Genomic DNA, 17,309 nt, shown 5'->3' on the forward strand with positions numbered 1-17,309 from the left:
TTGGGGGTTTGTAGCTCCGCCCACTTTTTAATGTCCCCCAAAATGTGACAGAAATTTTCAGGTTGACCCCATGACTAAGTGACCCAAGTTTGGTGACTTTAGTTTAAAATCTGTGCGACTGGGAGAGATTTGAAAATTGTCCCTGTCAAAGTCAATGGGAAAAACGTGGATTTTGGGGGCCCTGTCCCAGGGGCCCGGAGGGTGGGATCGGGTAACAAAGCAAAAGCAAGGTACTTGGGTGGGTGCCGACCAAGTCTGCAAAGTTTGGAATTTGTACTCCTAAAAATGTGGGAGAAGTAGCAATTTGAAGGTCTCATTAAAGTCAATGGGGAGATTTTGATTGGTTCTGTGTGGCCCCGCCCACTTTTTGGGGTCCCCGAAATGTGCCCAAAGTTTTCGGGTTGACTCCATGACTAAGTGACCCAAGTTTGGTGACTTTAGCGTCAAAGCCTGGCGAGTGGGAGCGATTTGAAAATTTACCCTGTCAAAGTCTATGGGAAAAAAGGGGGCTTCCGGGGCCCGCCACGGGGGCCCCGGGGGTGGGATCGCTCCACAAAGTAATAGCAATCCGATCGGGTACAATCTGCACGTTTTGGTAAATTTTTGTCTATGTAGTGTAAAAACTGTGGGAGGAGTTAGGGTGGCAAATTTGGCTATAATAAGAATAAGAAGAATAATAAGAACTAGAAAAGGTACAATTTCTGGGGAAATTGTGTGATGTGTTCTTGCCTCCACCAGTAGCTTACAACTGGAGTGGGCGGAGTAACTGGGTGCAGTGTAGACTCCGCCCACTTTTATAAATTTTGACCTTTGTCTCACACTGACCCACCCTGCCGAGTTTGGGTGCTGTGAGAATGACAGCTGTTTAAAGGTTTCTTATTGAAGTCAATAGGGAAAATCTGATTGGTTGTTTGTGGCTCCGCCCACTTTTTAGCATCCCCAAAATGAGATATACATTGGCACAGTCCTCCAGTGACCAACTGTTCCAAGTTTCGGGAACCCTGCCATTAACAGTCTAAGAGCAGCGACAGTTTGAATTTTTCCCATTTAAACAAATGGCTGAAATTTGATTGGCCGTTGTAGACCCCGCCCACTTTTTAATTTTTTTGACCCCAGTCACCCAATGACCTACGGTGCCTAGTTTGGGTATTCTGGCTTAAATACTGTGAGAATGACAGCAATTTAAAAGTTTCTCATTGAAGTCAATAGGGAAAATCTGATTGGTGGTTTGTAGCTCCGCCCACTTTTTAATGTCCCCCAAAATGTGACAGAAATTTTCAGGTTGACCCCATGACTAAGTGACCCAAGTTTGGTGACTTTAGTTTAAAATCTGTGCGACTGGGAGAGATTTGAAAATTGTCCCTGTCAAAGTCAATGGGAAAAACGTGGATTTTGGGGGCCCTGTCCCAGGGGCCCAGAGGGTGGGATCGGGTAACAAAGCAAAAGCAAGGTACTTGGGTGGGTGCCGACCAAGTCTGCAAAGTTTGGAATTTGTACTCCTAAAAATGTGGGAGAAGTAGCAATTTGAAGGTCTCATTAAAGTCAATGGGGAGATTTTGATTGGTTCTGTGTGGCCCCGCCCACTTTTTGGGGTCCCCGAAATGTGCCCAAAGTTTTCGGGTTGACTCCATGACTAAGTGACCCAAGTTTGGTGACTTTAGTTTAAAATCTGTGCGAGTGGGAGCGATTTGAAAATTTACCCTGTCAAAGTCTATGGGAAAAAAGGGGGCTTCCGGGGCCCGCCACGGGGGCCCCGGGGGTGGGATCGCTCCACAAAGTAATAGCAATCCGATCGGGTACAATCTGCATGTTTTGGTAAATTTTTGTCTATGTAGTGTAAAAACTGTGGGAGGAGTTAGGGTGGCAAATTTGGCTATAATAAGAATAAGAAGAACTAGAAAAGGTACAATTTCTGGGGAAATTGTGTGATGTGTTCTTGCCTCCACCAGTAGCTTACAACTGGAGTGGGCGGAGTAACTGGGTGGAGTGTAGACTCCGCCCACTTTTATAAATTTTGACCTTTGTCTCACACTGACCCACCCTGCCGAGTTTGGGTGCTGTGAGAATGACAGCTGTTTAAAGGTTTCTTATTGAAGTCAATAGGGAAAATCTGATTGGTTGTTTGTGGCTCCGCCCACTTTTTAGCATCCCCAAAATGAGATATACATTGGCACAGTCCTCCAGTGACCAACTGTGCCAAGTTTCGGGAACCCTGCCATTAACAGTCTAAGAGCAGCGGCAGTTTGAATTTTTCCCATTTAAACAAATGGCTGAAATTTGATTGGCCGTTGTAGACCCCGCCCACTTTTTAATTTTTTTTGACCCCAGTCACCCAATGACCTACGGTGCCTAGTTTGGGTATTCTGGCTTAAATACTGTGAGAATGACAGCAATTTAAAAGTTTCTCATTGAAGTCAATAGGGAAAATCTGATTGGTGGTTTGTAGCTCCGCCCACTTTTTAATGTCCCCCAAAATGTGACAGAAATTTTCAGGTTGACCCCATGACTAAGTGACCCAAGTTTGGTGACTTTAGTTTAAAATCTGTGCGACTGGGAGAGATTTGAAAATTGTCCCTGTCAAAGTCAATGGGAAAAACGTGGATTTTGGGGGCCCTGTCCCAGGGGCCCGGAGGGTGGGATCGGGTAACAAAGCAAAAGCAAGGTACTCGGGTGGGTGCCGACCAAGTCTGCAAAGTTTGGAATTTGTACTCCTAAAAATGTGGGAGAAGTAGCAATTTGAAGGTCTCATTAAAGTCAATGGGGAGATTTTGATTGGTTCTGTGTGGCCCCGCCCACTTTTTGGGGTCCCCGAAATGTGCCCAAAGTTTTCGGGTTGACTCCATGACTAAGTGACCCAAGTTTGGTGACTTTAGCGTCAAAGCCTGGCGAGTGGGAGCGATTTGAAAATTTACCCTGTCAAAGTCTATGGGAAAAAAGGGGGCTTCCGGGGCCCGCCACGGGGGCCCCGGGGGTGGGATCGCTCCACAAAGTAATAGCAATCCGATCGGGCACAATCTGCACGTTTTGGTAAATTTTTGTCTATGTAGTGTAAAAACTGTGGGAGGAGTTAGGGTGGCAAATTTGGCTATAATAAGAATAAGAAGAATAAGAATAATAATATATATGTGAGATAACATTATGTGGTCTTGCTATGCAAGAACACATAACTAGAAAAGGTACAATTTCTGGGGAAATTGTGTGATGTGTTCTTGCCTCCACCAGTAGCTTACAACTGGAGTGGGCGGAGTAACTGGGTGGAGTGTAGACTCCGCCCACTTTTATAAATTTTGACCTTTGTCTCACACTGACCCACCCTGCCGAGTTTGGGTGCTGTGAGAATGACAGCTGTTTAAAGGTTTCTTATTGAAGTCAATAGGGAAAATCTGATTGGTTGTTTGTGGCTCCGCCCACTTTTTAGCATCCCCAAAATGAGATATACATTGGCACAGTCCTCCAGTGACCAACTGTGCCAAGTTTCGGGAACCCTGCCATTAACAGTCTAAGAGCAGCGGCAGTTTGAATTTTTCCCATTTAAACAAATGGCTGAAATTTGATTGGCCGTTGTAGACCCCGCCCACTTTTTAATTTTTTTGACCCCAGTCACCCAATGACCTACGGTGCCTAGTTTGGGTATTCTGGCTTAAATACTGTGAGAATGACAGCAATTTAAAAGTTTCTCATTGAAGTCAATAGGGAAAATCTGATTGGTGGTTTGTAGCTCCGCCCACTTTTTAATGTCCCCCAAAATGTGACAGAAATTTTCAGGTTGACCCCATGACTAAGTGACCCAAGTTTGGTGACTTTAGTTTAAAATCTGTGCGACTGGGAGAGATTTGAAAATTGTCCCTGTCAAAGTCAATGGGAAAAACGTGGATTTTGGGGGCCCTGTCCCAGGGGCCCGGAGGGTGGGATCGGGTAACAAAGCAAAAGCAAGGTACTCGGGTGGGTGCCGACCAAGTCTGCAAAGTTTGGAATTTGTACTCCTAAAAATGTGGGAGAAGTAGCAATTTGAAGGTCTCATTAAAGTCAATGGGGAGATTTTGATTGGTTCTGTGTGGCCCCGCCCACTTTTTGGGGTCCCCGAAATGTGCCCAAAGTTTTCGGGTTGACTCCATGACTAAGTGACCCAAGTTGGTGACTTTAGCTTTAAATCCTGGCGAGTGGGAGCGATTTGAAAATTTACCCTGTCAAAGTCTATGGGAAAAAAGGAGGCTTCCGGGGCCCGCCACGGGGGCCCCGGGGGTGGGATCGCTCCACAAAGTAATAGCAATCCGATCGGGTACAATCTGCACGTTTTGGTAAATTTTTGTCTATGTAGTGTAAAAACTGTGGGAGGAGTTAGGGTGGCAAATTTGGCTATAATAAGAATAAGAATAATAATATATATGTGAGATAACATTATGTGGTCTTGCTATGCAAGAACACATAATAATATATATGTGAGATAATAGTATGTGGTCTTGCTATGCAAGAACACATAATAATATATATGTGAGATAATAGTATGTGGTCTTGCTATGCAAGAACACATAATAACTAGAAAAGGTACAATTTCTGGGGAAATTGTGTGATGTGTTCTTGCCTCCACCAGTAGCTTACAACTGGAGTGGGCGGAGTAACTGGGTGGAGTGTAGACTCCGCCCACTTTTATAAATTTTGACCTTTGTCTCACACTGACCCACCCTGCCGAGTTTGGGTGCTGTGAGAATGACAGCTGTTTAAAGGTTTCTTATAGAAGTCAATAGGGAAAATCTGATTGGTTGTTTGTGGCTCCGCCCACTTTTTAGCATCCCCAAAATGAGATATACATTGGCACAGTCCTCCAGTGACCAACTGTGCCAAGTTTCGGGAACCCTGCCATTACAGTCTAAGAGCAGCGGCAGTTTGAATTTTTCCCATTTAAACAAATGGCTGAAATTTGATTGGCCGTTGTAGACCCCGCCCACTTTTTAATTTTTTTTGACCCCAGTCACCCAATGACCTACGGTGCCTAGTTTGGGTATTCTGGCTTAAATACTGTGAGAATGACAGCAATTTAAAAGTTTCTCATTGAAGTCAATAGGGAAAATCTGATTGGTGGTTTGTAGCTCCGCCCACTTTTTAATGTCCCCCAAAATGTGACAGAAATTTTCAGGTTGACCCCATGACTAAGTGACCCAAGTTTGGTGACTTTAGTTTAAAATCTGTGCGACTGGGAGAGATTTGAAAATTGTCCCTGTCAAAGTCAATGGGAAAAACGTGGATTTTGGGGGCCCTGTCCCAGGGGCCCGGAGGGTGGGATCGGGTAACAAAGCAAAAGCAAGGTACTTGGGTGGGTGCCGACCAAGTCTGCAAAGTTTGGAATTTGTACTCCTAAAAATGTGGGAGAAGTAGCAATTTGAAGGTCTCATTAAAGTCAATGGGGAGATTTTGATTGGTTCTGTGTGGCCCCGCCCACTTTTTGGGGTCCCCGAAATGTGCCCAAAGTTTTCGGGTTGACTCCATGACTAAGTGACCCAAGTTTGGTGACTTTAGCGTCAAAGCCTGGCGAGTGGGAGCGATTTGAAAATTTACCCTGTCAAAGTCTATGGGAAAAAAGGGGGCTTCCGGGGCCCGCCACGGGGGCCCCGGGGGTGGGATCGCTCCACAAAGTAATAGCAATCCGATCGGGCACAATCTGCACGTTTTGGTAAATTTTTGTCTATGTAGTGTAAAAACTGTGGGAGGAGTTAGGGTGGCAAATTTGGCTATAATAATAAGAATAAGAACTAGAAAAGGTACAATTTCTGGGGAAATTGTGTGATGTGTTCTTGCCTCCACCAGTAGCTTACAACTGGAGTGGGCGGAGTAACTGGGTGGAGTGTAGACTCCGCCCACTTTTATAAATTTTGACCTTTGTCTCACACTGACCCACCCTTGCCGAGTTTGGGTGCTGTGAGAATGACAGCTGTTTAAAGGTTTCTTATTGAAGTCAATAGGGAAAATCTGATTGGTTGTTTGTGGCTCCGCCCACTTTTTAGCGTCCCCAAAATGAGATATACATTGGCACAGTCCTCCAGTGACCAACTGTGCCAAGTTTCGGGAACCCTGCCATTAACAGTCTAAGAGCAGCGGCAGTTTGAATTTTTCCCATTTAAACAAATGGCTGAAATTTGATTGGCCGTTGTAGACCCCGCCCACTTTTTAATTTTTTTTGACCCCAGTCACCCAATGACCTACGGTGCCTAGTTTGGGTATTCTGGCTTAAATACTGTGAGAATGACAGCAATTTAAAAGTTTCTCATTGAAGTCAATAGGGAAAATCTGATTGGTGGTTTGTAGCTCCGCCCACTTTTTAATGTCCCCCAAAATGTGACAGAAATTTTCAGGTTGACCCCATGACTAAGTGACCCAAGTTTGGTGACTTTAGTTTAAAATCTGTGCGACTGGGAGAGATTTGAAAATTGTCCCTGTCAAAGTCAATGGGAAAAACGTGGATTTTGGGGGCCCTGTCCCAGGGGCCCGGAGGGTGGGATCGGGTAACAAAGCAAAAGCAAGGTACTTGGGTGGGTGCCGACCAAGTCTGCAAAGTTTGGAATTTGTACTCCTAAAAATGTGGGAGAAGTAGCAATTTGAAGGTCTCATTAAAGTCAATGGGGAGATTTTGATTGGTTCTGTGTGGCCCCGCCCACTTTTTGGGGTCCCCGAAATGTGCCCAAAATTTTCGGGTTGACTCCATGACTAAGTGACCCAAGTTTGGTGACTTTAGCGTCAAAGCCTGGCGAGTGGGAGCGATTTGAAAATTTACCCTGTCAAAGTCTATGGGAAAAAAGGGGGCTTCCGGGGCCCGCCACGGGGGCCCCGGGGGTGGGATCGCTCCACAAAGTAATAGCAATCCGATCGGGCACAATCTGCACGTTTTGGTAAATTTTTGTCTATGTAGTGTAAAAACTGTGGGAGGAGTTAGGGTGGCAAATTTGGCTATAATAAGAATAAGAAGAATAATAAGAATAATATATATGTGAGATAACAGTATGTGGTCTTGCTATGCAAGAACACATAATAAGAACTAGAAAAGGTACAATTTCTGGGGAAATTGTGTGATGTGTTCTTGCCTCCACCAGTAGCTTACAACTGGAGTGGGCGGAGTAACTGGGTGGAGTGTAGACTCCGCCCACTTTTATAAATTTTGACCTTTGTCTCACACTGACCCACCCTGCCGAGTTTGGGTGCTGTGAGAATGACAGCTGTTTAAAGGTTTCTTATTGAAGTCAATAGGGAAAATCTGATTGGTTGTTTGTGGCTCCGCCCACTTTTTAGCATCCCCAAAATGAGATATACATTGGCACAGTCCTCCAGTGACCAACTGTGCCAAGTTTCGGGAACCCTGCCATTAAAAGTCTAAGAGCAGCGGCAGTTTGAATTTTTCCCATTTAAACAAATGGCTGAAATTTGATTGGCCGTTGTAGACCCCGCCCACTTTTTAATTTTTTTTGACCCCAGTCACCCAATGACCTACGGTGCCTAGTTTGGGTATTCTGGCTTAAATACTGTGAGAATGACAGCAATTTAAAAGTTTCTCATTGAAGTCAATAGGGAAAATCTGATTGGTGGTTTGTAGCTCCGCCCACTTTTTAATGTCCCCCAAAATGTGACAGAAATTTTCAGGTTGACCCCATGACTAAGTGACCCAAGTTTGGTGACTTTAGTTTAAAATCTGTGCGACTGGGAGAGATTTGAAAATTGTCCCTGTCAAAGTCAATGGGAAAAACGTGGATTTTGGGGGCCCTGTCCCAGGGGCCCGGAGGGTGGGATCGGGTAACAAAGCAAAAGCAAGGTACTTGGGTGGGTGCCGACCAAGTCTGCAAAGTTTGGAATTTGTACTCCTAAAAATGTGGGAGAAGTAGCAATTTGAAGGTCTCATTAAAGTCAATGGGGAGATTTTGATTGGTTCTGTGTGGCCCCGCCCACTTTTTGGGGTCCCCGAAATGTGCCCAAAATTTTCGGGTTGACTCCATGACTAAGTGACCCAAGTTTGGTGACTTTAGCGTCAAAGCCTGGCGAGTGGGAGCGATTTGAAAATTTACCGTGTCAAAGTCTATGGGAAAAAAGGGGGCTTCCGGGGCCCGCCACGGGGGCCCCGGGGGTGGGATCGCTCCACAAAGTAATAGCAATCCGATCGGGAACAATCTGCACGTTTTGGTAAATTTTTGTCTATGTAGTGTAAAAACTGTGGGAGGAGTTAGGGTGGCAAATTTAGCTATAATAAGAATAAGAATAAGAGCTTACAACTGGAGTGGGCGGAGTAACTGGGTGGAGTGTAGACTCCGCCAACTTTTGTACATTTTGACCTTTGTCTCAAACTGACCCACCCTGCCGAGTTTGGGTGCTGTGGCTTAAATTCTGTGAGAATGACAGCTGTTTAAAGGTTTCTTATTGAAGTCAAAAGGAAAAATCTGATTGGTTGTTTTTGGCCCCGCCCACTTTTCTGAATTTTAATCCTAATCCTAAATTGTCCAACTGTACCAAGTTTGGGGATCCTGCCATTAACAGTGTAAGATCAGCGGCAGTTTTAAATTTCCCCATTGAAATAAATGGCTGAAATTTGATTGGCCGTTGTAGACTCCGCCCACTTTTTAATAAATTTTTGAATCCAGTCACCCAATGACCTACGGTGCCAAGTTTGGGTATTCTGGCTTAAATACTGTGAGAATGACAACAATTTAAAGGTTTCTCATTAAAGTTAATAGGGAAAATCTGATTTGTTTTTGTTGGCTCCGCCCACTTTTAAATTTTTTGAATCCAAAGTAATCTATGACCTGATCTCAGCGATTTGAAGCCCCTGACATCAATCATGGCAGCATTTTTCAATTTTCTGAAATTTTTTTTTTCCATATTGAAATCAATGAAAGAAATCTGATTGGTTGTTTTTGGGCCCGCCCACTTTTCAAAATTTTAATCCTAATCCTAAATTGTCCAACTGTACCAAGTTTGGGAAACCTGCCATTAACAGTCTAAGAGCAGCGGCAGTTAGAATTTTTCCCATTTAAACAAATGGCTGAAATTTGATTGGCCGTTGTAGACTCCGCCCACTTTTTCATTATTTTTTGAATCCAGTCACCCAATGACCTACGGTGCCAAGTTTGGGTATTCTGGCTTAAATACTGTGAGAATGACAGCAATTTAAAGGTTTCTTATTGAAGTCAATAGGGAAAATCTGGTTGTTTGTAGCTCCGCCCACTTTTTAATGTCCCCAAAATGTGACCGAAATTTTCAGGTTGACCCCATGACTGAGTGACCCAAGTTTGGTGAGTTTCACTCCGAAGCTGTATGAGTGACAAACATTTGCATTTTTCCAATAAAACTCTATGGGAGAAAAAAAGAGGTTTTCGGGGGCCCGCCCCAGGGGCCCGGAGGGTGGGATCGGTTAACAAAGCACAAGCAAGATACTCGGGTATGTGCCGACCAAGAGTGCAAAGTTCGGTATTTATACTCCTAAATCTGTGGGAGGAGTAGCAATTTGAACGTCTCATTGTAGTCAATGGGGAGAATTTGATTGGTTCTGTGTGGCCCCGCCCACATTTTCGGGTCTCCGAAATGTGCTAACAAATTGCGCGTTGACCCCATGACTAAGTGACCCAAGTTTGGTGACTTTAGTTTAAAATCTGTGCGACTGGGAGCGATTTGAAAATTGTCCCTGTCAAAGTCAATGGGAAAAACATGGATTTTGGGGGCCCTGTCCCAGGGGCCCGGAGGGTGGGATCGGGTAACAAAGCAAAAGCAAGGTACTCGGGTGGGTGCCGACCAAGTCTGCAAAGTCTGGAATTTGTACTCCTAAAAATGTGGGAGGAGTAGCAATTTGAAGTTCTCATTAAAGTCAATGGGGAGATTTTGATTGGTTCTGTATGGCCCCGCCCACTTTTTGGGGTCCCCGAAATGTGCCCAAAATTTTCGGGTTGACTCCATGACTAAGTGACCCAAGTTTGGTGACTTTAGCCTCAAAGCCTGGCGAGTGGGAGCGATTTGAAAATTTACCCTGTCAAAGTCTATGGGAAAAAAGGGGGCTTCCGGGGCCCGCCACGGGGGCCCCGGGGGTGGGATCGCTCCACAAAGTAATAGCAATCCGATCGGGTACAATCTGCACGTTTTGGTAAATTTTTGTCTATGTAGTGTAAAAACTGTGGGAGGAGTTAGGGTGGCAAATTTGGCTATAATAATAATAATAATAATAACTAGAAAAGGTACAATTTCTGGGGAAATTGTGTGATGTGTTCTTGCCTCCACCAGTAGCTTACAACTGGAGTGGGCGGAGTAACTGGGTGGAGTGTAGACTCCGCCCACTTTTATAAATTTTGACCTTTGTCTCACACTGACCCACCCTGCCGAGTTTGGGTGCTGTGAGAATTACAGCTGTTTAAAGGTTTCTTATTGAAGTCAATAGGGAAAATCTGATTGGTTGTTTGTGGCTCCGCCCACTTTTTAGCATCCCCAAAATGAGATATACATTGGCACAGTCCTCCAGTGACCAACTGTGCCAAGTTTCGGAACCCTGCCATTAACAGTCTAAGAGCAGCGGCAGATTGAATTTTTCCCATTTAAACAAATGGCTGAAATTTGATTGGCCGTTGTAGACCCCGCCCACTTTTTATTTTTTTTTGACCCCAGTCACCCAATGACCTACGGTGCCTAGTTTGGGTATTCTGGCTTAAATACTGTGAGAATGACAGCAATTTAAAAGTTTCTCATTGAAGTCAATAGGGAAAATCTGATTGGTGGTTTGTAGCTCCGCCCACTTTTTAATGTCCCCCAAAATGTGACAGAAATTTTCAGGTTGACCCCATGACTAAGTGACCCAAGTTTGGTGACTTTAGTTTAAAATCTGTGCGACTGGGAGAGATTTGAAAATTGTCCCTGTCAAAGTCAATGGGAAAAACGTGGATTTTGGGGGCCCTGTCCCAGGGGCCCGGAGGGTGGGATCGGGTAACAAAGCACAAGCAAGGTACTCGGGTGGGTGCCGACCAAGTCTGCAAAGTTTGGAATTTGTACTCCTAAAAATGTGGGAGAAGTAGCAATTTGAAGGTCTCATTAAAGTCAATGGGGAGATTTTGATTGGTTCTGTGTGGCCCCGCCCACTTTTTGGGGTCCCCGAAATGTGCCCAAAATTTTCGGGTTGACTCCATGACTAAGTGACCCAAGTTTGGTGACTTTAGCGTCAAAGCCTGGCGAGTGGGAGCGATTTGAAAATTTACCGTGTCAAAGTCTATGGGAAAAAAGGGGGCTTCCGGGGCCCGCCACGGGGGCCCCGGGGGTGGGATCGCTCCACAAAGTAATAGCAATCCGATCGGGAACAATCTGCACGTTTTGGTAAATTTTTGTCTATGTAGTGTAAAAACTGTGGGAGGAGTTAGGGTGGCAAATTTGGCTATAATAAGAATAATAAGAATAATATATATGTGAGATAACATTATGTGGTCTTGCTATGCAAGAACACATAACTAGAAAAGGTACAATTTCTGGGGAAATTGTGTGATGTGTTCTTGCCTCCACCAGTAGCTTACAACTGGAGTGGGCGGAGTAACAGGGTGGAGTGTAGACTCCGCCCACTTTTCTAAATTTTGACCTTTGTCTCACACTGACCCACCCTGCCGAGTTTGGGTGCTGTGAGAATGACAGCTGTTTAAAGGTTTCTTATTGAAGTCAATAGGGAAAATCTGATTGGTTGTTTGTGGCTCCGCCCACTTTTTTGCGTCCCCCAAAATGAGATATACATTGGCACAGTCCTCCAGTGACCAACTGTGCCAAGTTTCAGAACCCTGCCATTAACAGTCTAAGAGCAACGGCATTTTTAAATTTTCCATTTAAAACATATAGCTGAAATTTGATTGGCCGCTGTAGACTCCGCCCACTTTAAAACATTTGAATTCTAGTCACCTATTAACCGAATATATTAAGTTTAACAACCCTGCCATTAACAATGTTGAAATGGCAGCAATTTAAAATGTTCTCATTGAAGACAATAGGGAAAATCTGATTGGTTGTTTGTAGCTCCGCCCACTTTTTAATGTCCCCAAAATGTGACAGAAATTTTCAGGTTGACCCCATGACTAAGTGACCCAAGTTTGGTGACTTTAGTTTCAAATCTGTGCGACTGGGAGCGATTTGAAAATTTTCCCTGTCAAAGTCAATGGGAAAAACGTGGATTTTGGGGGCCCTGTCCCAGGGGCCCGGAGGGTGGGATCGGGTAACAAAGCAAAAGCAAGGTACTCGGGTGGGTGCCGACCAAGTCTGCAAAGTCTGGAATTTGTACTCCTAAAAATGTGGGAGGAGTAGCAATTTGAAGTTCTCATTAAAGTCAATGGGGAGATTTTGATTGGTTCTGTATGGCCCCGCCCACTTTTTGGGGTCCCCGAAATGTGCCCAAAATTTTCGGGTTGACTCCATGACGAAGTGACCCAAGTTTGGTGACTTTAGCGTCAAAGCCTGGCGAGTGGGAGCGATTTGAAAATTTACCCTGTCAAAGTCTATGGGAAAAAAGGGGGCTTCCGGGGCCCGCCACGGGGGCCCCGGGGGTGGGATCGCTCCACAAAGTAATAGCAATCCGATCGGGCACAATCTGCACGTTTTGGTAAATTTTTGTCTATGTAGTGTAAAAACTGTGGGAGGAGTTAGGGTGGCAAATTTGGCTATAATAATAAGAATAAGAATAAGAATATATATGTGAGATAATAGTATGTGGTCTTGCTATGCAAGAACACATAATAATAATAATAACTAGAAAAGGTACAATTTCTGGGGAAATTGTGTGATGTGTTCTTGCCTCCACCAGTAGCTTACAACTGGAGTGGGCGGAGTAACTGGGTGGAGTGTAGACTCCGCCCACTTTTATAAATTTTGACCTTTGTCTCACACTGACCCACCCTGCCGAGTTTGGGTGCTGTGAGAATGACAGCTGTTTAAAGGTTTCTTATTGAAGTCAATAGGGAAAATCTGATTGGTTGTTTGTGGCTCCGCCCACTTTTTAGCATCCCCAAAATGAGATATACATTGGCACAGTCCTCCAGTGACCAACTGTGCCAAGTTTCGGGAACCCTGCCATTAACAGTCTAAGAGCAGCGGCAGTTTGAATTTTTCCCATTTAAACAAATGGCTGAAATTTGATTGGCCGTTGTAGACCCCGCCCACTTTTTAATTTTTTTTACCCCAGTCACCCAATGACCTACGGTGCCTAGTTTGGGTATTCTGGCTTAAATACTGTGAGAATGACAGCAATTTAAAAGTTTCTCATTGAAGTCAATAGGGAAAATCTGATTGGTGGTTTGTAGCTCCGCCCACTTTTTAATGTCCCCCAAAATGTGACAGAAATTTTCAGGTTGACCCCATGACTAAGTGACCCAAGTTTGGTGACTTTAGTTTAAAATCTGTGCGACTGGGAGAGATTTGAAAATTGTCCCTGTCAAAGTCAATGGGAAAAACGTGGATTTTGGGGGCCCTGTCCCAGGGGCCCGGAGGGTGGGATCGGGTAACAAAGCAAAAGCAAGGTACTTGGGTGGGTGCCGACCAAGTCTGCAAAGTTTGGAATTTGTACTCCTAAAAATGTGGGAGAAGTAGCAATTTGAAGGTCTCATTAAAGTCAATGGGGAGATTTTGATTGGTTCTGTGTGGCCCCGCCCACTTTTTGGGGTCCCCGAAATGTGCCCAAAATTTTCGGGTTGACTCCATGACTAAGTGACCCAAGTTTGGTGACTTTAGCGTCAAAGCCTGGCGAGTGGGAGCGATTTGAAAATGTACCCTGTCAAAGTCTATGGGAAAAAAGGGGGCTTCCGGGGCCCGCCACGGGGGCCCCGGGGGTGGGATCGCTCCACAAAGTAATAGCAATCCGATCGGGTACAATCTGCACGTTTTGGTAAATTTTTGTCTATGTAGTGTAAAAACTGTGGGAGGAGTTAGGGTGGCAAATTTGGCTATAATAAGAATAAGAAGAATAAGAATAATAATATATATGTGAGATAACAATATGTGGTCTTGCTATGCAAGAACACATAATAATAATATATATGTGAGATAACAATATGTGGTCTTGCTATGCAAGAACACATAATAATAATAATAATATATATGTGAGATAATAGTATGTGGTCTTGCTATGCAAGAACACATAATAATAATAATAATATATATGTGAGATAATAGTATGTGGTCTTGCTATGCAAGAACACATAATAATAAGAATATATATGTGAGATAATAGTATGTGGTCTTGCTATGCAAGAACACATAATAATATATATGTGAGATAATAGTATGTGGTCTTGCTATGCAAGAACACATAATAATATATATGTGAGATAACATTATGTGGTCTTGCTATGCAAGAACACATAATAATATATATGTGAGATAACAATATGTGGTCTTGCTATGCAAGAACACATAACTAGAAAAGGTACAATTTCTGGGGAAATTGTGTGATGTGTTCTTGCCTCCACCAGTAGCTTACAACTGGAGTGGGCGGAGTAACTGGGTGGAGTGTAGACTCCGCCCACTTTTATAAATTTTGACCTTTGTCTCACACTGACCCACCCTGCCGAGTTTGGGTGCTGTGGCTTAAATACTGTGAGAATGACAACTGTTTAAAGGTTTCTTATTGAAGTCAATAGGGAAAATCTGATTGGTTGTTTGTGGATCCGCCCACTTTTTAGCGTCCCCAAAATGAGATATACATTGGCACAGTCCTCCAGTGACCAACTGTGCCAAGTTTCAGAACCCTGCCATTAACAGTCTAAGAGCAGTGGCAGTTTGAATTTTTCCCATTTAAACAAATGGCTGAAATTTGATTGGCCGTTGTAGTCACCTATTAACCGAATATATTAAGTTTAACAACCCTGCCATTTACAATGTTGAAATGGCAGCAATTTTAAATTTTCTCATTGAAGTCAATAGGGAAAATCTGATTGGTTGTTTGTAGCTCCGCCCACTTTTTAATGTCCCCAAAATGTGACAGAAATTTTCAGGTTGACCCCATGACTAAGTGGCCCAAGTTTGATGAGTTTCACTCCGAAGCTGTATGAGTGACAAACGTTTGCATTTTTCCAATAAAACTCTATGGGAGAAAAAAAGAGGTTTTCGGGGGCCCGCCCCAGGGGCCCGGAGGGTGGGATCGGTTAACAAAGCACAAGCAAGATACTCGGGTATGTGCCGACCAAGAGTGCAAAGTTCGGTATTTATACTCCTAAATCTGTGGGAGGAGTAGCAATTTGAACGTCTCATTGTAGTCAATGGGGAGAATTTGATTGGTTCTGTGTGGCCCCGCCCACATTTTCGGGTCTCCGAAATGTGCTAACAAATTGCGCGTTGACCCCATGACTAAGTGACCCAAGTTTGGTGACTTTAGTTTAAAATCTGTGCGACTGGGAGCGATTTGAAAATTGTCCCTGTCAAAGTCAATGGGAAAAACATGGATTTTGGGGGCCCTGTCCCAGGGGCCCGGAGGGTGGGATCGGGTAACAAAGCAAAAGCAAGGTACTCGGGTGGGTGCCGACCAAGTCTGCAAAGTCTGGAATTTGTACTCCTAAAAATGTGGGAGGAGTAGCAATTTGAAGTTCTCATTAAAGTCAATGGGGAGATTTTGATTGGTTCTGTATGGCCCCGCCCACTTTTTGGGGTCCCCGAAATGTGCCCAAAATTTTCGGGTTGACTCCATGACTAAGTGACCCAAGTTTGGTGACTTTAGCGTCAAAGCCTGACGAGTGGGAGCGATTTGAAAATTTACCCTGTCAAAGTCTATGGGAAAAAAGGGGGCTTCCGGGGCTCGCCACGGGGGCCCCGGGGGTGGGATCGCTCCACAAAGTAATAGCAATCCGATCGGGTACAATCTGCACGTTTTGGTAAATTTTTGTCTATGTAGTGTAAAAACTGTGGGAGGAGTTAGGGTGGCAAATTTGGCTATAATAATAATAATATATATGTGAGATAATAGTATGTGGTCTTGCTATGCAAGAACACATAATAATAATATATATGTGAGATAATAGTATGTGGTCTTGCTATGCAAGAACACATAATAATAATATATATGTGAGATAATAGTATGTGGTCTTGCTATGCAAGAACACATAATAACAAAGCTCCTTACAGAAAGGAGCCTTGTTATTGGTCACTTTGAGCGGGCTGCTGGAGCATTCGGCACACCGCTTTCAGGATGTGGAGGAGGGGAGGCTCCTGCAGGGGTGCCCGATCTTCACCCAGAGGCGCCCGTCAGGGTAAGTGGCCTTATCGGGCAGTGGGGTCCGTGGTGTCAGTGTGTTGGGCAGTGGGCTTTAGCATGGGTCCCTGATCTATATAACGAGCAGTCTGAAGTGCTCTGCAGAGTTTTGCTTCTCCTCGCGTCTGAGCGCTGTACTGAAGATAAGTATAAAGTCTATGGGACGTCTCCACAATCCTGCTCAGCAGTGATAAGAAGAATATCAACTGTGTAAAAAAAAAAAAAAAAGTGTAGTAAATGTAAAGTGTTGGACAGGTGGCATGCCTGTGGGTTCTGAGCCCCTGAGGGTGGTGGTGGTGGTGGTCTGGATTGAATGTAGGCAGGCTATTATAGCTAAATTATAAAGTACATGGAAGATATACTATATTGGACTGTAGTATTTAGGTTATAAGTTGGCACTTTGGGATAAATAAGTGGGTTTTGGGTTGCAGTTTGGGCACTGGTTCTCTAAAAGGTTTGCCCGTTACTGATCTAGTGTATGGGGCCTATGCCCAGAGGGATAGGATCTGGCTATTTGATTTAAACATGCCAGATCTTTTTGATCTCAGGAAGATAAGCCGTCACCAGTGGAGTCCGGCAGAGATTTATTCCCCTCTCCACTTTCAGAACTTGTGTGGCTTATTCGAATGTGCATCTGCATGGGGTGTCAGGACAGGCAGTTGTCAGATGAAAGGTATCTCGTGTGTGTAAGGAATTGGGGCAAGTATATAACAATGTCCTTAGAGTGCAGACTATGAGGAATAAAGGAATGAAGACACTTAGAAGCAGAATTTACCTCTTTTGGAGATAAAATGGAGATGTAGTCCTCATATATTAGCCGGGCTTTCTCTTCTATCACATTTTTGTTGGCCTCCTTTTTCAGATCCTCACAAGCCATCCAGAAAAGCATGTTCTCCTCACTAAATTCCGTTCTGAGAAATTCCCGGAAAGCATTTCTTCCCGCAGGAGTAGTCATAAGTTTGTCGAAAGACTGCCCCCAAGAGAAGACATCTTCAAGAGTAGGGGTTGGACTAAAGAGAACAAAGATTGTCAGACCAGCACCTATCATACCAAGTAAGCTAAATACAACCCCAGAAATGTGTGTGGCATT

General features: G+C 44.2%; 1 protein-coding gene across 1 annotated transcript in view; it reads right to left on the reverse strand.

The window, feature by feature from the left end:
- Positions 1-17,309, reverse strand: part of RGS20 (regulator of G protein signaling 20) — a 51,363-nt gene that overhangs the window by 14,729 nt on the left and 19,325 nt on the right. Inside the window, exon 3 of the mRNA XM_044295061.1 lies at positions 16,995-17,229. Coding sequence (XP_044150996.1) covers positions 16,995-17,229 — 235 coding nt within the window. The remainder of the gene's footprint in view (positions 1-16,994; positions 17,230-17,309) is intronic.

The sequence above is a fragment of the Bufo gargarizans genome, chromosome 5 (assembly GCF_014858855.1).
Source record: "Bufo gargarizans isolate SCDJY-AF-19 chromosome 5, ASM1485885v1, whole genome shotgun sequence".
Classification (NCBI taxonomy): Eukaryota; Metazoa; Chordata; class Amphibia; order Anura; family Bufonidae; genus Bufo; species Bufo gargarizans.